At 41.6% G+C, this 23627-nt stretch overlaps 1 protein-coding gene across 1 annotated transcript; it reads left to right on the top strand.

Moving 5' to 3' along the window:
- Positions 1-22455: 22455 nt before the first annotated feature.
- On the top strand, positions 22456-23410 carry LOC103746340 (olfactory receptor 2W3-like). The gene has a single exon (XM_008848476.1). It carries the CDS (start codon positions 22472-22474, stop codon positions 23408-23410), a length of 939 nt encoding a protein of 312 aa, XP_008846698.1. The 5' UTR covers positions 22456-22471.
- Positions 23411-23627: the final 217 nt, after the last annotated feature.

Here is a 23627-nt window from a genome sequence, read left to right as displayed (position 1 = left end):
CATCCAGTAATTTATTGGCCACAATGTTTTCTTTCTTAGAGCTAAAAGCATGGTGAACTTTTAGCTTTTAGCTCAGGAGTAAACCTCTAACCAGGCCTAATCTCTTAGCCAGGGATAGCTGAGTTATTTGTTTAGGACAAGGAGATGAGCTAAGGGTTTTTGACCAAGACGCTTTCCCACAGAGCAGGGAGCCTGCACTTTTATGACCGGGCCGCTTCCTCCTGCCAGCCTAACAGTGTTCTGCAAAGCAGAGATTATCAGAGCCACTGTTTTCAGTGCACCTCCTTTTAGCAGAGAATGCAGCCTGGACCTATAAGTGTTAGGCTCACCTCATCCTAGGGCCTGGCATCCTGGTTTCCTACACCAGATTGTGGAGGGCACATTAGGGAGACTGTATTTTTAAACATAATAGAAAGTCATTGCGATGTTATATATGCTATAACAAAATGTTGCAGACCGGGAGGCTTACAAACACAAAAACTTTATTTCTCACAGGTCTGGAAGTTCAAGATCAGGGTGCCAGCATATATTCTGTTGAGAGCCTACTCTGTGCTGCAAAGTTCCATATTCTCACTGTGTGCTTTTATGGAAGACTGGTCAACAGACTTCTCTCATTTTTTCCTTATCAGTACAATGATCTCACAGGTCAGAGCTCTGCCCTCATGTCCTAATCACCTCCCAAAGACCTCACCTCCTACCACGGTAAACTCGGCAATTAGGATTTCAATGCACAATTGGGGGGAGGGGACACAAATATACTCTTAACAGCAGATAACAGGTAACGATGCATTTATAAACACTCCAAATGCAATACAGAAAATGAACAGGAAGGAAGAAAGAACTGATACGGGGATAGAAGATGACAGTAGAAACCTCAGAGAGAAAAGATCGCCATTCATACCCATGTGTACTTGGGCAAACACGTGCTTGTATCTCGCCTCTCCCTACAGGCACCCGTTAGAATTTTTCCAGTTGGTTGCCCTCAGTGGTTCATCGTTCAAAGTCATCCCATGTGAATACAGATGTCAGAATGCGTAAAATCTTAGCAAATACAATTCAACAATAAAAAGAATACAACCTAATTCCTAGTAAGCCTAAAACAGTATTTTTCCACTTTAGCTATTCATTATGCTAAGCATGACGTATATGGCTTGTATAAAAGTGTTTTTAAAGGGCTAGAGATGACTCAATGGATAAAGGCACCCCTAAGACCCACATGATGGAAGGCAAGAAACAACTCCTGAAGGTTGTACTCTGACCACACTGGCACCCCCAACACGCACAAAAATAAAATAGTAAAATAGTGTTGGGCATTGCATGACACGGGTGCACTTACCTACAAGCAGGCACAAATAAATATGTGCCAAGAAATAAGTTTTTAAATTTTTTAAAGAGAAAATTCTCACTTTGGGGAGAAGAAAATAGAATATGTGCTTTTAAAAGAATTCTAAGTACCTCACAGGTTTTTCTCAGTGTGAGGATTTTCTCTAAGTGCTGCCCTGTTTTAGGCATTTATTAGGTTTTCTTGTGTTGTTTTCATTGGTTTTGGTCTTTTGACACAGGTCCTACTCTGACCTGGAACTGACCCTGTAGCCCAGGCTGACCTGGAACTGACCACAATCCTGCTACTTCAGCCTCCCAAAGGCTGGAGGTACAGTGTGAGCCACCACACTTGTCCTGTGTTGTGTCTGCACAGAGTTTGAGTCCTTGTTTTGCGGTTTTGTTTTTGAGACAGGGTCTCACAGAGACCCTCCTGCTTCTCTCTCCTGAGTGTTGGGTTTAGCGGCATTGCCACCACGCCAGCCCTGTAGTGAGTTTTTAAAGCAATGTAATGACCTTTACTAATTTCCTTTATGATCTTTTCCTTTTGCATTTTGTTAGGCAAGGCCTTCCTAACTCCAAAATCACAGGCCTATTCTGATACATATTTCTCTAAATTTTTGTAGAATAAAGTCTACATTTTCACAGTATCTGAAAATTCCTAGATTTTGAGAACCACATTTCCAATTTTATTTTTTATAGCCAGTTTCTTCAAACTCTAAAATTCAGCCTAACCTTGGTCATTAGACACCAGATTCTGCCTCATGAACCTGTTTGCCTCTTTCTGCTTTAATGTTCAGAAAAAATGTTCAAAAGAGTTAATTTTGTGTATGTGTATTGTTTACATGTAAGCGCACCCATGACATACAGTACCCATGGAGGACAGAAGAGGGTGTCAGAGTCCCCTGGAATTAGAATTAGACTATTGGATAGCTTTGGTAAGCAAGTTGACAAACCTGAGTAGAGGGAGCTTTGTTGGGGAATATCTTCTACTGGACAGGACTGTGGCCATGTCTGTGGGACATTTTCTTAAGTGACATGGCAGTACAGTCACCCCCACCAGCAACAGCCAGTCCTCCGTTCTCAAAGACTGTGAGCCAGAAGAGAAAGCACAGGAGAACCAAAGCAGCAAGCACCCACAGAAGAATCACGGGCGAAGGGGGCATCGGGAGCTCAGCGTGCAGGAGCTCAGCAAGTTGCAGCTCCACAAGGCAGGAGTCTTCGTGCCCCACATTGGACGCCAGCTGCATTCACTGCCAACAGCCACCACTGCTCCTCCATTCTCACAGGCATAGGGGCTGCTCCTCCACTCGCCCTGGGCTGAGGCCGTTCTTCTTAAAGGGAATGGGAAAGGAAGAGAGAGTTGGGGTGAGAGTGACTAGACCACAGCATATGTACACATGCATTAAATTGTCAAAGAACAAATTTATTAATAAAAAAATCCTATAGTGATGCTTTATGGAAATGGAAATAAATCTATAAATTCATGTGAAACAAATTAAACTACTGAGACTTCTCTCCCAAGACTGAAGTGTGTCTTCTGAAGGGTACTCCAATTGCCTCACCCTGCGTCCCTGTTCAGCATGGAAGAAGCCAGAGTGGTCTGCGACCTGATTCCCTATCTGCAAGTTGGGAAACCCCTTCAGAGGATGATGTGATAAGGATAGGAGGTAGGAAATGGCTAGGCAGTTAGGGTAAAAAGACCCCAAAGAAAAGCAGCCAGTTTCTTGATTAAAACTCACAACGTCCTTGGCCTCTTAGCAACCTCCTTGGTTCCAAAGGCCAAAAATGTCGAAAATATTTGGGAGCTTTTATCTAATCCTTAAAAGATTTTAGGGTTATCTCTTCAGAGAGCAGAATGTTAGAGTAGCCAAATGCCCCATAAGAAAAAAATTAAAGAAGAAGAGAGAACATGAAGTTTTTTTTGATCAAAACACCTTATATGCATGTATGAAATTCTCAATAAATTATTCATTATTTTTTTTAAAATTAAATGATTAGCCACAAAAAAAAAGATTGAAGTGCGTCTGTAACTCAGGCACTTGCTAAAGGTAATACATTTCTTTATTGTTTTGACTTTTCTTAATAGCTTTTTGACCTTTCATTTATTTTGTTATTTGTGTGTTTGTTTTGGGGATGGGTATGGTGTGCACACATACACCCCTGCACACGTGGAGGCCAGAGGAACAATTTGAGGAAGTCAGTTCTTGCTTTTCACCATGTGGGTCTTGGGGATCCAACTCATGTCCTCAGGCTTGGGGGCCGCAACTTTACCCTCTAGCCATCTCCCCGGCTGTTTTTCCACATCTAATACACATTTTTGGTGGGTTTTAATTTTTTTTCTCTTCTTCTTTCTAATTTGATTGCAAGGTGTCTCTGGGGCGAATGGTCATAAACTAGCTGGGCCCTGACAGGACTCCAGGAGATTTGGTCACGTTTACAATGTACCTGTTACAGGTTGCTTCTTTACTTAGTGGGAAGCCTAATGCCTTCATCTAATCCATAAACAAGGGTCAGTCTCACAGGAAACCTGCTGATACTGTCAGAAGTGTGACTCTTGTGTAACCTGTGTCCAGTGTATTCCAGAGACAGTCATTCTCCAGGGTCCTTGACAAGGAGAGAAGTTAGGTTCAACTGTGTTGGTCTGGTGAGACGCAAGCAGCAACTCAACAGATCATGTGAAATATAAAAGCCGTTTTCCATTCACAGATCCCTGACAGAGGAGGGCAGCATGCATAGTAGAACCAGTGGGAAGAGAAGACCAAGTATGAATAACCCACCAGCAAGTGGCGCACGAAGGACCCAACCTTTACTGCAGTTGAGGGTGTTGCAAACAGGCACCTGTCAGTTCTTACTGGTGGGTTTAGAACAAGAGACCTAAGCTCCATGGAGGGAACTGGTGGTTGTAGGCAGTCCAGTCAGAGAATCGGGTCAGTAGGGTGAGTCATGTTGATACTGTGTGTGTGTGTGTGTCACATAGAGCGGTCATGAAAGTTAAAGGGCACTTAAATAAACCCTCCAGACTTGACTGCACTTTTATTTGCCTTTAAACAATCCCTAATTTCAGAAGCTTGCACTGCTGACCAAAAGTATTAGTCTGGCAGCTGGGTCACTATGGTAGCAGCTGCCTAAGTCACTTTTTAGGGCTTGAAGGCCAACACTGTTGACAGCAGCAAGCCTCCACTTGGGCTTGCACAGTTGTCCCGAGAAACACCTCTTTGATGTTGGGAAGGCAGAAACTCCACTGTAGATCATGCTAATGTCACCACTGTCTGAGCAAGCCTTCTGTTAGAACTATGAACTTTGCTTGCTTGCTTGTTTTTGTTTGCTTTTGAGATAGGGTCATACTAGGTAGTACAGGCTGGCCTCAAATTCACAATCCACCTGCTTCAGCCTCCTAGGCACCCGCCACCACACATCTCCATGAAGATTTACTATGTGCACACAGCCCACTTACTGCTTCACTCTCCCTCACCACCCATCCATCCATCACCTTGCTCCATGCCTTAAGCCATCCTGTTTTTAATCCCATAGATATCTGCAGGGTCACTATGCTCACATTATAAGTACCTGAACAACAAAAGCCTAACTCTTAAATTTAGTTTTTGAAAAGTGAGCCCGAACTCAGGGGACACCTGTTTGGAACTGTGCTGATGGAGCTGTCCTGTTGAAACTCTGTCTCTGGAACTGTATCCACCCATAATTTTATTCAAAATTATTTCTCCAACTTCAACTGGAGTACAAGCTTGGCTCCACCCTAATCTTAACAGACCATCTGCCTTTTCATGCCCAGTCCTAGGAGTAGCTCAGTCACCCAACCTCATGTCCTTTCCAATCCCCAGTGAGTGCACTGACGGAGCCTGCATTTACTTTCTTGGATGTGTTCATTCTCAAGCACACCCACATTCATTCACTATCTTTTTGGGCGGAATGTCAAGTTGAGGTTCCCAGGAAACAAGATCAGGAAGACAGGTCAGAAGACACAGGAGTACGTGGTTTTTCTGTGGTTAATTAAAAGTCATTAGTCTAGATTATGTCCACTTATAAAGGTCATTTCCATGAATATTCTAATCCCTACTTGACGTAAGTGGACTGTTCTCTTGTCTCTACACTTGGCTACTTGGCGAATAAATTCTCCTTTGAAAAGGCTATCATTTTGGTCATTGGCATACCGTGCAGCGAACAGTTCATTCAGTCACCAGGATGAGGTTGTACGAGGCAGGTATCTAAGTCAACTACACTGAGAAACCAGGGAGAGAGGCCACATGAAATTACTAAAACTTGACATACAGCAGCAAACAGGTTTGTTATTTATTTTGCATGTTCGTTAATTCTAACAGGTTGAGTAACAAACATCTTGGATATTATTAGGTGTGTCACCATAATTCTAAAAATCATCATTTTAATTTTCTTAATTATTTGTATTCTCCCTTCTTTTCCATACCTAAAGCATACAAAGCGAGTGCCTTCCTGAAACTGTAAAAGACACACATAATTTTGAGGACAAAATTATGATACCCAGATGTCTAAGACAGATCAGAAATACAAAGCTTGAGTTCGATGATGACGTTGTTGACTCTACACCAAACCTGTAAACCTAATTGATTACGTCATTCCCATTGGAATTTCTTGTAGTTTGTGTTTTCCTGACTCTGAGACCCTACGGTCAGCACAGGTCCTAGTGCTGAGCATAAGTGAATGTCAGGGAGATGGCTCAGTTGATAAAGTGCTTGCCTTGCAAACATGAGGACCTGAGTTCAATCCCCCAGAACCTATGCTTTAAAAAAAGCGGGGGTGGGGGGTGGAAATGGAGAAGAGGGAGGACTGGAGAGATGGCTCAGCGGTTAAGAGCACTGGGTCCAGTTCCCAGCACCCACGTGGTGACTAACAAACATTGGTAACTCCAGTTCCAGGGAAATACGATGCCTTCTCCTGACCTCCATGGGCATTGCACGACATAAGTGTACTTACATGCAAGCACAAAAAAATAAAAATAGTAATAAAATATTTTTTAGGGGCTGGAGAGATGGCTCAGCAGTTAAGATCACTGGATGTACTTACAGAAGACCCAAGATCGAATCCCAGCACCTACATGGCAGCTAACAACTGTCCGTAACTCCAGTTCCAAGGGATCCAACACCCTCTTCTGACCTCCACAGGCCTTGCACGACATGGGTACACTTACCTACATGCAGGCAATACACGCATACACATAAAATAAAAATAATAAATAAATAAAATATTTTTAAAAGAACTATAATTATATATATGTATGTATGCATGTATGTATGTATGTATGTATTTTTTTTAAAGAAGCTTGGAGCAGGCAATGTCCCAGTGAGGCAAAGAGAGAAGGATCCCTGGAATCTGCTGGTCAGCCAGTGGAATCCACGGGCTCCAGGTTCAGCAAGAGACTCCATATCAAAAGATAAGGCAGACAACAGTTGAGGAAAACACCCAGCGTTGACCTCTGACCTTCACACACGTGCACACACATGAACACATACGCACACAAAAGAGTAGTTTTTAGAATCTCCTTTTTCACTTTATATCTTTTTAAGTCTTTTAAATAATATACCAAGTGTGTGTACTTATGTACAAAGAAGGGAGAGATAGAAGATAAATCTGTACTTATATAGGTGTTTTTATTAATAAACAGGGCTTTTTCTACTTTTACGCAATGAATGCACTAAATTATATTTGTAGATTTTACTTTTTTATTTTTGAGACAAAGTCTCATATAGACCAAACTTGCTACATAGTCACGGATGACCTTGAACTTCTGGCCCTTTTGCCTCTACTTCCTGAGTGCTGGGATTTCAGGAACACATTACCATTTCCAGTTTTATGCCATGCTGAGAATTGAACCCGGGGCTTTGTGGATTCTGGGCAAGCATTCTACCCACTGAGCCACATCTCCAACCCTGTATTTGTAGGTTTTATGATACTAAACTTTGCTTCTGTTTTTTGAGTGTTCTTCATCGTTCAATGTATTGTGTCAGTGTATCTGTGAAGTAATACACAACTACACATATACATATGCATATATCTTCACATTTTTATGTATTTATTGCTTCTCATATTTTGGATGGCTTGAAATGAATGAAATTAGTCTTTGAATGAGTCGTTTATAAAATTGTCGATAGGCCTTCTGATAGACTATTAAATTTCCAATTGCTTTTATAGAATTACATATTGAATTTAATATTTTCATATGGGAAGCCAACTTTGGCATTTTTCCATAAAACAAAAAAAGTTAGCATAGCCCTTATAGAAGTATGTGTGCACTGCACCATACAAAAGCAGATGCTCCACCTGTCGTGATCTTTGGGTGATGACGGGAATTTGTTCTTATATTTTTAATGAGAACACTGAACTGGGGCTGGAGAGATGTCTCAGTGGTTAAGAGCACTGGCTGCTCTCACAGAGGACTGGGGTTTGGTTCCCACCACCCACATAGTGACTAACAACAGTCCATAACTCTAGTTCCAGGGGATCCAATGCCCTCTTCTTACCTCCGCAGAGATTGCATGCACAAGTGCACTTACATATGCATGAAACACTCATACACATAAAATAAAAATAAACACATCAAAATAAATACAGATTTATTAAAAGATCAGTAAACTGCTTGAGTACAGAATTGGAAATCATATCAAATTTTAAGATGTCAAAACACCCCTGGCATCTGAAAGAACAATGTCATTTGGACTGATCTCAGACCTGGCTAAGTCTCCTCAGCCTCAGTGATAAGATAAGGGAAATAAGCATCTTATTCTAAAATGTTGTATCTTTTCCTTTTAGATGGAAATCATATGACAGAGACTTCTTGGGCAACATCTACTGGATTAAGTTCCCCTCCAGGTAAGCTCAAAGTCTAAAGGACACACAGTGCTTGAAGTTTTCTTAACTGCATCCCACTGGTCTTCCTTTCTGGACAGAACAGCAAACTTGTCTAATTGCTTCAACAGAAGATCTGTTCCCAAAGGCTTTGGTGAAGAGAAGACCTTTTTAGTTCTTCACTACGAGATGTTGCATAAAAGTTTTAAATATAAATTGCCTTTACTACTTCAGAATAGTTCCTTAGGAGTCTCTGGCTCTCCTCTCAGACTCCTGACGAGGGCTTCAGGATGCCTTCACCAATGGAGAAATGCAGATTTAACGGGAAGCCTGCCTTGGTGCTTGAGCTCAACATCAGCCCAGAATCCAAGTGTCCTAAGGTCAGGCTGTAGATGTGAACCATGTATCTCTTGGGTGAATGGTTGCTTACTCAAAACGGCCGTCTTGTAGGATTTATTCACTCAAGTTACAAGGTGAAATCACAAACCAGAAATACCCTGAAGAGAGACCACTGATCAGCTTACAAGGATCAAAACTAATTTTCAGATTAAAAAGAAAAGAAACTAACATTAAGAAAGGAAGTTTAGAAGTAAATCCTGCCTTGACTGCCTTATGGATACATTAAGGAGAGGTAAGTAGTGTGTTGATCACTTGTTTACTTATTTTATAAAATAGTTTTCTTAATCTGATTTACTTATTTTTTTAATCATAAAAATATGAATGACAGCTTTACTTAACATTTCTATTAAGGAGAGCTACTCCTTTGAAGTAGCTAGGAAAGAAAGACGGCAATTCTGTAAGGAAGGAAATCCTGGAATGGAATGTAACGTTAAACTAGTTGGTAATAGGGACAAATTACATGACCATAAAATCAGAATTCATGTTGACACATGAAGTAGGTGAACAAAATTCATGTTTAGGAATTTCCAACCATCAGAGCTCAGTTCCCTGGATGTCCTAAAGAAGTTCTCTAAGAATTCTACAAATCACTTGGGGCTGAAGAGGTGGTTCAGTGGTTAAGAGCCCTCACTGCTTCTCCAGAGGACCCCGTTCAGTTCCCAGCACCCACATGGTGAAGAACACCCATCCAGTTCCAGGGGATCCAATGCCCTCCTCTGGACTTCATGGCATGCATATGATACACTTACAAATATGCATGCAAAACACCCATACACCTAAATACAAATAAAATCATTTTAAAAAATAAAATAATTCTACATACCCTTCAATTATGGGTTGCAGATATCAGAAACACTAAAATTTTACACTAAATTTTACACTAGAATTTTCTAACTTCCCTTTTTAGATATTATTAAAGACCTATGTGTAAAAGATCTGTAAGTTTTAATGAAAATTATATAGTTGGAATGTATTTTTTAAAAGTCCTTTATGCTTAGAATACTATAACTAAAAAATTCCATTTTGAAGAAAAATCAAAATCTTCCAGAAACATGAACCTGATTCATCACATTAGAGACCATTTCTTTCAGGTTGAGAATTTACTAGTTAAAGCTAATGTGGAATCAGGTTCTCATGGTCGTGTTGGGAAGTCTTTGTTTTAGTAGACATCACTATCCTCTGACTGTGGACTAGTACAACCATTTTTTTCATGTCACTATGTTTTGAGAATGTATCAAGTGTCTTAAATGTCTTAAATAGATTAATATCTATTAATAGATTAATCTATCAAAATCTATTGAGACTGCAATCTTAAAATAATTTTTGAAATACTGAATCTTGCTGGGCATGGTAGCACATGCCTTTAATCCCAGCACTGGGAGGCAGAGGCAGGCAGATCTCTGTGAGTTCAAGTAAAAAAAAAAAAAAAAAAAAAAAAAAAAAAAAAAAAAAAGAAAAGAAAATACTGAATCTACTAGTCAAATAAATACACTTTCTTAAATCTCTATAACATTCTACAGATCTTACTGTTTTAATTTGTGCCTAAGTTAATCAGTTGCTTTCATTTCTATAAAGAATGATCATTTGGAGCTGAGTGTAGTTAGTAGCAGGCATCTTTAATTCCAGCACTTGGGAGGCAGAGGCAGGAGGACCTCTGTGAGATCAAGGCCAACCTGGTATACATAGAGAATTCCAGGCCAGCGAGGGCTACAGAGAGACCATGTCTCAAATAAATGAAAGAGAGAGAGAGAGAGAGAGAGAGAGAGAGAGAGAGAGAGAGAAGGGGAGAAGGGAAGGAGGGAGGGAGGGAAGAGAAAATTTCCTTGAAGTTCCTTTTTTTCCCAGATCAACAAATTACACCTAAAGACACACACACACACACACGCACACACACACACACAGAGGCAATAAAACATCAGTGTTTTGAAAACATTGGAGATGAGTTGGACATGGTGACTCATGCCTGTAATACTAGCACTTGGGAGATTGAGGCAGGAGGATTGCCATGAATTCACAGCTATCCTGGGCTACACAGTAAGTTCCAGGTTAACCTGAGTTAGAGTATGGAACCATCTCAAAAAGAAAAAAGAAACTGGACAGATGGCTCAGCAGTTAAGAGTGTATCCTGCCCTTCTAGAGGACCTGAGTTTGGTTCCCAGCACCCACATTGGGTACTTCACAACCACCTGTAACTCCAGTTCCAAGGGATCCAATACTTTTTTCTGGCCTCCGCAGGCATCTGCACTTACACATGTACATACTCACAGGTATATTTGTACACATAATTTAAAATAAAAGTAAATTTTTTAAAAAACTGGAAATGATATCGGTATCCATCTGCCTAGCAGAACTTGCACTGTGGAGCCCTGCAGGAACTTTGTTCTCTCTTGGCCTCCAAAACAATCTCATTATTGCCCTCACCTTGAACTTTCTCTTTTTCCTTCTGTATACGCACCTCATTTGACATCTGGCCCACCCACCTGTACTCCTGTTTTTATGACAGGTCTCTTTCCAGAACAGATCACCACTGATCTTGTTTAGATTACAGTAGGCCTCTTGCTATGGTAAGGTCGATGCAGCAGAGCCACAGTAAGTTGAGATTCCAAATCCAATCACACACCAACTCTGAGTCATTCTGTGCTTATACTTTTTTTTTTTCCATAAAAGGAAATTTCTTACCGTGGGTGCAAGATCATGCACGATCCCCTATCACCAGACTGAATCAATGTCACGTCCTCATCACATTCCTGACACTAACCCTTTTCACCTTCTCCCATGTGTTTTCTTGCCCAAGTCCTCTGACTATAATGTTCTTATCTGAGATACTACTTCCTCCAAGAACACATCCCTCATCTCTGGGTAAGTTGGCTGTCCTTAGCTATATATTTTGGACATACATGATATGATACTTCAGCATCAGAGTTGTTTATTTATTCTCTTAATCCCACCAGAGGTCTAACTTTTGTAAAGTTCAGGACCATCCACATCTTGTGTGTCACCCAGCATTCAGCACAGTGTCCGTTATGCACAATCTACTTTTGTCAAATACTCCCGTCTTCCATTCTGTATAAGCAGGATTCCTGCAACTGGCCAAACTGTTAGAGGCTATTGAAAAAACAAAAAAAAAAAAGCTACATTAGAAAAGCAAATGAATTTGCTTAAAGCAGAGAGATAAAATTACTGGTGAAAAAGAAAATTTTTAATTAGGATGACAGCTCTATTTCCTGTTGCTGTAGGACAGGCCAAAGAGGAGAAGTAAGGTAGTAAGAGCACATTTATGCCCAAGCAAGAGGAAGCCTGCTTCGTTTTCTTCATTTCTCTATGGCAATTATAGACCCAAACCTGACTCTGTTTAGGAACCCGGGGGCCTCATACACTGGTCTCAGTAAACTACCTTGATGAAGCAGGTGACTGGGGAGGAACACCACAAACACCACATACAAATAACAGGGCAACCTCCATTAAACCCAGCAGCTCTTGAGCTGCATGTAGCCAGGAACACACACCAGAAGTGAAACTCATGATGAAGAATTCTGTGAGAGGCTGCAATTGCTAGGAAGCATGGGCACAAGAGGGTAAGGGCACCTGTCCTCCTCACTGGAGAGATAAGGACAAACCTTTGTCATGGATATAATATACCTAAGACTCACTTTTCAACATACCTGGGATGATCCTTGCTTTAAATGAAGACTTAACACTGTTTAAGCAGATTTACCCATCACTTTACTGTCTTCCCAAGATGGCAGGAGCCAATCACCAAGTCAGTGCTGTCCAGCAGCATATTATACCCCATGTTCTTTAATCCCAGAAACTACTGCACACCCAGATTTTCAAAGCAATTCTTTTTTTAATTTATTTTTATTTTTGTGTACAAGCGTTATGCTTGGATGTATGTAAACTGCACCTGTGTTGTGCAATGCCCACAGAGAACAGAGGAAAGTGTCAGATCCCCTGGAACTAGAGTTACAGACAGTTGTTAGTTGCCATGCGGGTGCTGGGATTCAAACCCAAGTCTTCTGCAAAAATAAACAGTGCTCTAACTGTGGAGCCATCTCTCCAGACCCCTCAGCAATTCTTTAAAAATTGTCCAGTGTCCTGAACCTAGCAATTTCCCTTTACCTTAATAATCTGCTTAAGAACCAAAGTGTTGGGTACCCTGTGATTGGAATAAAGATGGCCTAGAAACAAATTCACCTAAGAGACTGAGGAAGTTCTGGTAAATACCTCAACAAATTAAAAGAATACATTTATTTAATTTGATGTCTGTCTTCTTAACCTAAATATACACACAACAGCTATTAACGCATTTAAGCCTCCAAACAACTCCTAGAAGTAAGAACTGTTATTATGCCCACTTTGTAGACGATAGATTTGAGGCACAGAGTATTTAAGCAACTTCTCCAGTGTCTCTTCACCACTCGGGATCATTGCTAGGATCTGAAATTCTGCTCGGCAGTCTGGAGCACCACTCTACTGCTCCTTTCTCAATCATCAGTTGGTCACTCAAGTAAAGAATTTCAGAAAAAGTTGAATATCCATATCTGCATTTCAGAACAAAACTTAAAAATTACTGATCTAGTACTTATCAGTCTATGTATGTTTTCTGAGTCCAGGGAACTCAAAACAATGTATGCTGTGGGTCCAAGTTTGAGAGTGTGAACATGCCAAGTCTGTACTCAGCAAGTTTCTGTTACTGATGCTGCTGTTTTCTTTATTTGACTTATTGGAAGCAATTAATACTTTTGTATTTCGGTCCTGAAATATTTCATTTTATTTTATCATTTTCTAATGGAGTGAAAAAGATTATTAAATGGAACCAAAAGACAGAACAATTTAATGAGGGTAACATAATAGGAAAAAATCCTTATTGAATGGTTTCTATATAGCTTAATGTTGTAGGCAACATGCTTATCTATATACTGTCATCCTCATGATAACCCTAAGATCACACTTCACCATCCCTATTTCACAGATAAGCAAACTGAGAACAAAGCAGTTAAATATCTTCAGGGTCACTCAGCTGATGAGGAAAATGCATAGTTGAAACTGATAGGTAACAATTTGGCAGAGAGCAAGTGAATGGAGGATGAGGCACCGAGGCACAGATAGGACTCTCAGCAGGATACAGCTTTATTTCGCACAGGACATGTTTCCCTCAGGGAAGGGAAAAATGTTAGCCCATGGGTTGTGAGCTGGGACTTATATACGGGGGCTTCAGGGTGCAGAAGGGGGGTGGAGTTTGGGGGAAAAATCAAGCAGGGGGAAGCAGGAAAAGCAGGGCTTGTAAACTTGGCTCAATTCAGTCTGCCAGCCAGGATCTGGGTCTGGAACTGTTTACTTTTTTACTCTTAAGATAAGGGAAAAGCTGCTGTGCTAAACAGTCCTAAAATCTCTGGTTAACAGGTAGAATCTGCTTATCTTGTCTTTGGAGATCAGAGGAAAGGCAGGCTGCTTCTCAGCAGAGTTTGCTTCCCTTGACTTCAAAGGCCAAGGTGCTTATCAGCTCAGTTCCCTTTTTCAGGCTTCAAAAGTCCATAGGTCCCTGTTGGGGAGCGGGGGAAGCTGCTGCTATTTGGAATCCTAATATTCCAGCCTTTTGTGTTATAGGATAGGGGGCGCCGTGGTCATCTTGCTACTTCCTGCTGGACAGGGTCGACGTGGGGGGTAGGCTGGTTTAGGGGGTCCACTAGGCAGCAGGGGTTGTCTCTCTGTGCATCTGAACAGGGTCCTCTGTGATTGACAGGCGTTTGTATACATGTGAAGGGAAGGAAAGTAATAACTGATTAAAATTGGTATGTGTTAGTTTTCGGATCTGGTCCTGAAAATATCTGACAAGGCAAGGAGCAATGGTTAGCACCAAAGTGATAGAAAGCAGAGGGCCCAATAAGGGCAGAAGCCAAGGGGTTAATCCTGTAAAAATGTCCCATTGAGATGACTGTTGGTACTGGGAATTTTTAAGTGAAAGATTTTTTGCTACCTGTTTAAGCTGTTCTATATCATGTTCGACCTTACAGGATTGGTTGATAAATAACAGCATTCTTCACCCAGAAAAATACAGGTTCCCCCTTTTTCTGCAGTTAATAGATCCAGGGCTTGCCTGTTCTGGAGTGCAACTTCAGCTAGGGAGGATAATTGCTGTTGTAGGAGCTGGATTGACTGGGCTGTAGTTTCCACTGTTGAGGTGAGCTCCTGTCTGAGGTCCTCTATTTCTTGAGAAAGATGCTGGGTTGAGATCAGTGTGTGTCCCAAGCCTCCGGCCGTGAGTCCAGTGGCTGCCACTGATGCCACCAGGCTGACTCCTACCAGGACTGCCAAGGTGGCTGACCTCTTTGTTCTGGTTCCTTCTTTCCCTGTGGATAAGACATCACACACCTCTCCTGGTGTGTATAGGGTTATTTTGGGAATGAGAATGACTGGAGCACAGGTGTCCTCAATCTGTGGAGAGATACAGGAGTATGTTTTGGAAGAACAGAGGAAGAGCAGTCCCGAGGTTAAAGCAATATTTCCCTTAATTGTGATATCTCGGCTTGATGAGTGTGGGCATTTAGAGGTTCATGGAGTCCAACACCGTTTTGTTAAGAAAAAGGGGAGGGGCAGGCAGGGGCCGTGTACTAGGAGTTCCCAAGAACACTGAGTAGTGGCCTGGGGAGTAACATTGTAAACTGGGAGAGGGATGAGAAGTGAGCCCTGCAGGGGGCACAGAGAAAGCAAGTGGAGACATTAGCATTAGAGAAGTTCCTCAGGAGATTAACCGATAAAGTGAGAACAGGATCCCAAGAGAAGCTGCGGGAGGCATTGAAGCTTTGACGCTGCTTCATTGCGTTGCCCCAGTGTCTGCTCCGAGACTTTCATAGCCCTCTGGAGCTTTGAGTCCTGAATCCTCGGTTCACTGGAAGGGAGGAGGGAAGCTGGATTGAGAGGAGGTCAGGAATCAAGGGAGAGCGGGAGAGCGAGGCATTTTCAAGAAATGTAACATGAAAGAATTGTAGTTTAGAGGAAGCTAGACTGGCAAGAGATGGATGAGTTAATAAATCCTTAAGCCAGTGTGGGGAAAGGACAGAGATCGGCTGACCCAAAGTAAGCTTCAGTCCCTCCTGAGCCAGGAGTGCTGCAGCTGCCAGAGCCCGGAGACAAGGTTGCCACCCCCGGATGGTGGTATCCAGCTGTTTAGAGAGATAAGCTACTGGGGCAAAAGTGGGTCCCCTCATCTGTCCCCAAACCCCTAATGCCTGGCCCTTATTCTCAGTAGTGTAGAGAAGGAATGAGCATTCTAGGTTGGGGAGAGCCAGAGCCGGTGCCTTTAAGAGGGCTTCCCGGACAGTGTGGAATGCAGCTGTAACAGGCCCTAAGGGGTCAAAGGGCTCAGAGGAGCTTCCTTTAGAGGCTTCATAGAGTGGCTTTGCCAAGAGGGCAAAAGTAGGAATCCAGGTGTGCGGGTACCCTGCAATGCCTAGGAAGGATAGAATTTCCTCCTTGGTTGTGGGAGGCTTTAAAGACCTCAGGTAATTAGTTCTATCTATAGTTAAATGGCAGGATGTAGGTGTGAGGAGGAACCCCAAGTACTTGACTTGAGGGAGAGAAAGCTGTGCCCTAGCTGGAAATACCCTATATCTCTCGTCCCCCAGAAAGTTAAGGAGTTTCTTTCATTGTGTGAGCTTTGGAGACTGAGAGAGATGGGGAGCAAAGAAGTAGGTTATCTACATATTGCAGGATGGTGGAGGGGTTAAGGTCTAGGGAAGTTAAATCCCAGCCTAGAGCTTGTCCAAAAATGTGAGGGCTATCTCGAAACCCCTGGGGCAGGACAGTCCAGGTTAGTCGGGAAGACATCCCAGTGTCAGGGTCCTCCCAGGTGAATGCAAAGAGGTTGTGAGAGTCAGGATGTAAGGGTATTGAGGTCTAATACAGAAAAGTGGGTGGTGGAGGAGGGGATATGAGAAAGGAGAGTATAGGGGTTGGGAACCACTGGGTGAATGGGAATAACTGCTAAATTAATAAGCTGGAGATCCTGGACCAGACGGTAGGAGCCATCAGGCTTGGGGACCAGAAGAATGGGAGTGTTATATGGAGAATGAGTGGGTTTAAGGAGGTTAGCTCTCATAAGCCTTTGAATTATGGGCTTAAGTCCATAGCAACGTTTGAGTGCAATTGGGTATTGGGATCTGCTGGGAGATAGGGAGGGGTCCTTCAAGAGAATGTGGATAGGAGTGTGATGAGAGGCCAGTCCTGGGGCTGAAGTGTCCCAGACCTTGGGATTTACTTCAGTGGGGGAAGGGACAAAGATCTGGCTTGGGGAGGAGAAGGTACAGGGGAAAGGAGAAAGAGTGTGGAGAATGGGAGAGAAATAGGAAAGGAGAGCTTTTGCATGAGATCCCTGCCAAGTAGGGGGGTTGGACAGGTGGGCATAACCAGGAAGGAGTGAGTTAAAGGCATCTTCCAGAATACACAGGCTAAGGGTCCTGTTGATTTGGGGTTGTGAGGCTTCCCATCAATCCCCACCATAGAGATCTGTGTGGGAAAAACTTTACCAGAGTAGGAAGGGAAAACTGATTTACCAGAGTAGGAAGGGAGAACTGACCATGAAGCGCCAGTGTCAATAATGAAATTAATAATCTTACCCGCCACCATGGCTGAAACCCTGGGCTCCTCCATTGTGATAGTCATAGAAGCGGTGGGGGCCGAGAAGCCAGGGCGTCGTCAGTCTTCAGCCACCAGGCCTAGAAGGTTGTTCACTGAACCCTGCAAATGAGGCTGGGTCTGGGAGGTGAGTGGTCTTCTGTGGCGTTACAAAGAAAGACAATCGACTCTCCAGTGACCTTGTTGCCCACAGGAAGGACAGGGTCCAGGTGGTGGCCGTGGGTTAGGGCATTGCCTTACCCAATGTCCAGTCGCTCCGCACTTGAAGCAGGGTCCTGGCAGATGTCATTGGGCCCCACTGGTGTTCAAAGTGTTCTTGGGAGGAGCCCTTAGGACTGCAGCCATAAGCTGGTGCTTTTGCTTGGACAGGGTAAGCATAACCATATTCATTTTAAATACATATTTTATCAAAATAATGCAGAAAAAGTTAAAGTAACAACAAGTACACAAATTCTGTCATTAAAATCAAATTTTTCATGCAGTACCTTCTGACACCAAAATACATACTCTGAGGATGAAATGTTCTGGTTCTTTTTATATTGATATATATATGTATGAATACATACATGTATATGTATTTATATGTGTATATGTCCATGAAGCCATAACTGATAATAACAGAGATTATGTTACTGTCATTCTTTCTTTGATTGTATAACTTATAAGATGGACTCAAACATGTATTTTGTTCAATACATCTAGAACTATTTCTTGTCTCTCTCAGTTTTTTCTCTTCTGCTTCATCATACACTTGGCAGGAATTAACACTTGCCTTGTCAAAAGCGATCTTAGTTCTTTGTCATTTCCAAAGAGAAAAATCACACATCTGAGCAGGTTTCCAGAGACCTGATACCTAAAGAAAACCAGTGCTCACTGAGTAAGAAGAGCAGCACACCAGTCACGTGCTCTGTACTCTATATCAGAGTCCTCTACTGCCCATGATACATATCCCACCTGTAAATATTGATTGAAGTTATGTGCTAATTTCTCCTACAGGACTGTGGATGTAGCTCAATTGTAAAGCATTTGTCTTCTACACATGAAGCCCTGGACTCAGTCCCCAGCACCATAAAAAGAAACTGTACCTAGAATTTGCTTATTTTTTTATTACGTTTATTATGTGGGGGTGCACACATGCCACATGTGTATTTGGAGACCAGAGGACAACTTGAAGGAGTCTTTTCTCAAGACATGTGGGTTCCAAAAGTCAAACTAGGGTCATCAGGCTTAGCAGCAAGCGTCTTAAACCCACTGAGCCATCTTTCCAGCTCCCAAGTTTTTAAATACTTAAATATTTTATTCTTTCATTGTGGTAAATATGTCATACTGTTCTAATAATTTTAATAATAATCTTTTTCAGTAATTTTTTGAACTGTATTTACAATGTCTGCTTTCCAAAATGGTAACTTTTAGCAACAATTAGTGGCACATAGAATTATATCTTACCATTTTTCTTAAAATCCAGCAACTTTTGAACTAATCAATAATTATGAATCTTTTATTTACCTAAGAAAACCAAGCTTTGGAAATAATTCTGCCATTTAATTTATCTTACACAGACCTCTAATATTTTTCTGCAATTTGAACAAATCGTCGAGTAAAGGACTCAGAGTGCTCCATTCACCTTAACTGAATCCAAGGTGATACTTCTGTCATAGGCTAATTCATGCATTTTCTTTCGGGTTTAGCAAACTGTGGCTTGTGAGTTAAATAGGTCTGGGTTCAAATCCCACATCTATAATTTCCTAGCTGTGTACACATTGATGAATTATTTAATATCTATGTCTTGTAAATATGAGGATTAAATAGTGCAATCCAATAAAGCAGTGTCCAGCATAATCATCGCACATTCTTCTTGTGAGTTTTCATGAATGCTTTTCTCTCACTAGATTATAAATCAATAAAGTCAGTTACTATCTATTTTATTAATCTCTAGCATGGAATAGTCTTTGCATATAACAAGCAATTGATAAACTTAAAATCACTTAGAACTTGCAGACGAAATTTTCTTCTCAGACCATCTATACAGTTATAACTACTTTAAGCTGACCAAAATCAGCTAGCCTTTGCTAACACCACTACTCATACATATGTTCTCTGTTGTGGGGAAAGCCCTCCTGTTGATCATGGGTAACAGACCTGGTCTTTCTGTCTACAGTAATCATCACTGGTATCTCTAGCATTGTTGATCATGCACAAGGCACTTTATAAGCACAAATTATGGTAGGTAAAGGTTGAGGTATGTGTGAAACAATAGGGATGATGGGGATACTGTTCCTTCACTCTCACCTGACTCTCTTGGGTTTGTTTTATACTTACATGGCCAGAAGAGACGACCCAGTATAGTAGGAACTAGTCATGGTTACTTGTTAGAGTGGTTACTGGTAGAGTCATGAAACTCTACCTGGGGCTTTCAGAACACTGAAAGCTATAACTTCAGATCAACCCTACAAAGTAATGAACTGTGATTTAATTTAGTAATATGCAGACTATTGAACTAAATTCTTCTGGCTTCAGCCCCATGTTCTGTAGTTACAGAAACAGAAGCACATTTATTAATGTCAAGTGTTGAGTAATAACTTGTTATATGACAGGCTATTAAATTACCTTTGAGTGTCTTGAATTAGCTGATTTGGGCCAATTCCTTTGATACATTCAAAAGAACCTAAAACCTTTGCTTTTTCAATTGCATAATATAATCAAGGGAATGTTTGGTTTCAATAAGTATTCAAAAGGTTTTGAGGGGTTTTGTGTACAAATTTATAAAGTCTAGATCTATTATTTTGAAGTCATTCATCAGTTTGAAATATGAAATAATGATTTACCTAGATTTTTTTTTCTTATTGAATAGTTTCTTCTCAGCAGAAAGTCTGTTATTTTAATTTTTTAATTTATTTTTATTATGTGTATGATTGTTTGACCTGAGTGTATGTAAGTACGTCATGTACATGCAATGTCCACGGGGGTCAGAATAGAGTGTCAGATCCCCTGAAACTGGAGTTTTGGATGGTTGTTAGCCACCATGTGGGTGCTGGGAACCAAACCCAGGTCCTCTGCAAGAACAGTCACTGTTCTTAACCACTGAGCCATCTCTCCAGCCCCTAAACCTGTTATTTTTTAAATTTTCATTTATTATTTTCATTCTATGTGCACGAGTGCATTGCCTGCATGTATGTGAGTGCATCCATGTTGTGCAATAAGTAACATGATGGTTTTCTTTATCAATAAAAATCTCTAAGGCAAGATTATTTGAGAATGTATGTCATTTTAAAATTCAATGTAAGTGCTGGTATGGTGGCACATGCCTTTATTCCCAACACTCAGGATACAGAAGCAGGCAGAGCTCTGTGAGTTTGAGGCCAAACTGAGAGTTCCAGGCCAGTCAGGACTACACAGTGGGACCCTGTATCAAAAAAAAAAACTCCATTAAAATTCAACCCATGAAGAACTGTAGGTTCATTATATCCAGCTAAAAACATAATTGTGAACATCATTCATAGAAGGAAGAAATAATTGAATTATAATATTCACTGAAAACTTTGCATGATTATGTTTTCATAAAATTGTAATTTTGTGATGCAGGTGAATGTGTAGCTGCAGGAAGCAATAAGAATTTCATAGAAGACATAAAGTGGAATTCATCATTTGTAGAAATTGTAACATTGCTGTAGATTCAACTGGTGAATAAAATTGAAGGGTTAGGCCTTCAGTTCTATAAGAAAGATGAAACAGCAATAATCCTGTTTTCGTTATGTCAAAAGCAACTTTGGGGTTCTATTGATAAAATTTTTCTTTTTAAAAAATATTTTATTTATTATTTTTATTTTATGTGTATGAGTGTATTGCCTGCATGTATGTGAGCGCACCTGTGTTGTGCAATGCCACAGTAGTCAAAAGAGGGCTTCAGATTCCCCTGGAACTGGAGTTAAGGACAGTTTGTAGCCACCTAGTGGGTGCTGGGAATTGAACCCAAGTCCTCTACAGGAGAAGTCAGTGCTCTTAACCACTGAGCCATCTCTCCAGCCCTGATAAACTTTTTCTAGGACCTGTGATGTGTTGGTTCAATAACAAAAAAGAAATGTTTTCTCAGATACAGAGATCTTGTAATCATCCAAGCTTCACCTACCTCCATACTAATAACTTCCACATGTCAACAGTGTACCTCCTTTGGACTAAACAACTGCCACAAATCTAGGAGAAAGGGCACAATAAAACAGGCACATCCATAACCTACTTAGATCCTTAAAATACATGAAATATCTTTAGTGAACAACTGCAAAGAAAAAGTTTGAATAAATGACTTCACAGTGATAGAATTATCAAACTTTGTTATTTTTATAGTGTGTGTCCCCGGATAGGACTCCTATATTAAACCTCATCCTCTCATGGCTCAGGAGCCATTGTGGAAGTGGGGGCAGAAAGCTTGTAAGAGCCAGTGTTAGTCCATGAGCAGAGAGAAGCAGAGGTTTTCAGGCAACTGGAAGTCTGTTCATGTGAACTTGTGGCAATGGTGCCACAAGACCAATGCTGACTCAGTCAAACAAGGTCCCAGCATGGAGTGAGGGAGATGGGAGGCCAGCCGGCCCTAGCCTGGGAACTGTTGGAACTAATTACTGCTGGGTTAGGGAGAGTAGGCCTTCCTTAAGATCTCTACATAGTCTGACTAGACTCCAGTGGATGAACTTGCACTGAAGCACATCTTAGTACAGATGGGACAGGACTTAACATGTATGACAGAATATGTGAAGTTCAGTTGGGGGGAGCATGTAGGGGTATGGATGTGGGAGGGGGTCTAAATTTGATTAAGAATTATTCTATGAAATGCACAAAGCCTCAAAAAAATCTTAAATAATTTTTAAACTAAACTCTCAAATATAATATTGGATGAAAGAAAATTCAGATAATAAAATTTTAAAAATACTTTGACTTAGAGTATTTTAAATTATATGTGCTCCTAAGAAAAGACTGAAGGGAAACAGCAGTAGTGGGATAATAGTGTCTGGGGTTGGTTTTCTTTTCTTCTTCTTTCTATATTTAATGTATTGCTCAAATAGTCTAAGAGGTTCTGTGTATATTTGATATTCAGAAAGAAATAAAATCCAATAAGAAATGTTCTCCCCAAATATATAATGTAGGTCTTCTTGGACATTGAAATGGTCTGTAACTGTTTGGGATGACTCCCTGGCACTGGCTTTTCCCTCTGCAGACGTCTAGCCTTCCTCTCTCATGACTTTGTTCCCCTTGGCTTCCCTGCAGGCGTGTACTGAGCTTCGCTGCCATGATCAATCAGAGCTGCCAGGAGCAGTTCATCTTGCTGGGTTTCTCAGACAGACCCAGGCTGGAACGTGTCCTCTTTGTGTTTGTCCTCATCTTCTACCTGGTGACCTTGGTGGGCAACATCGCCATTATCCTGGTTTCCAGGCTGGACCCCTGCCTCCATACACCTATGTACCTCTTCCTCACCAACTTGTCCTTCCTGGATCTCTGCTTCACCACCAGTTCCATCCCTCAGCTGCTCTTCAACTTAGGCAGCCGCGACAAGACCATCAGCTACGTGGGGTGTGCAGTTCAGCTGTTCATGTTCCTGGGTCTGGGGGGCACCGAGTGTGTTCTACTGGCCGTCATGGCTTACGACCGCTTCGTTGCAATCTGCAAGCCCCTTCACTACTCTGTCATCATGCATCCTCAGCTGTGCTGGGAGTTGGTGTCTGTGGCCTGGGGTGTTGGACTCCTTAACTCACTGGCTATGTCACCTGTGACCATGAAGCTGCCACGATGTGGCAAATGCCAGGTGAAGCACTTCCTGTGTGAGATGCCAGCTCTGATCAAAACTGCCTGCGTGGACACGGTGGTTGTGGAGAGCACTGTTTTCATCTTGTCTGTGATCATCGTCCTGGTGCCCCTGACTCTCATCCTGGTTTCTTACAGTTACATTGCTCTGGCGGTGATAAGCATCAAGTCCCTCGCTGGAAGGAGAAAGGCTTTCAACACGTGTGGGTCCCACCTCACCGTCGTCTCCTTGTTCTATGGGAATATCATCTATATGTATATGCAACCAGGAAACAATTCTTCCCAGGACCAGGGGAAATTTCTTACCCTCTTTTACAACTTGGTGACGCCGATGTTAAACCCTGTCATCTACACGCTGAGAAACAAGGAGGTGAAGGGGGCTCTGAAGAGGCTTGTGACTAGGAAATGGGGAGAAGGCTTTTCCTGAAGTTGCTTCTTTTACTTAACACAAATAAATAGTCATTGGAGTGAAAATTTACAGTTCATCCAAAACTTTTACCTACCCAATAAAACCCCCAGTGGTGGGACTTGGGAGTGTGTATTACATAGCCTCAAATATGATAATTATTAGCTAGATGAACGGTAAGATTTGATCTATAAAACACTTGGGTCTGTCATACCACATCATCTTTTCTCCCTTCTAA

The sequence above is a fragment of the Nannospalax galili genome, unplaced genomic scaffold (genome assembly GCF_000622305.1).
Source record: "Nannospalax galili isolate Female #2095 unplaced genomic scaffold, S.galili_v1.0 scaffold2324, whole genome shotgun sequence".
Lineage (NCBI taxonomy): Eukaryota > Metazoa > Chordata > Mammalia > Rodentia > Spalacidae > Nannospalax > Nannospalax galili.
This window is presented reverse-complemented; position numbering and strand designations above follow the sequence as displayed.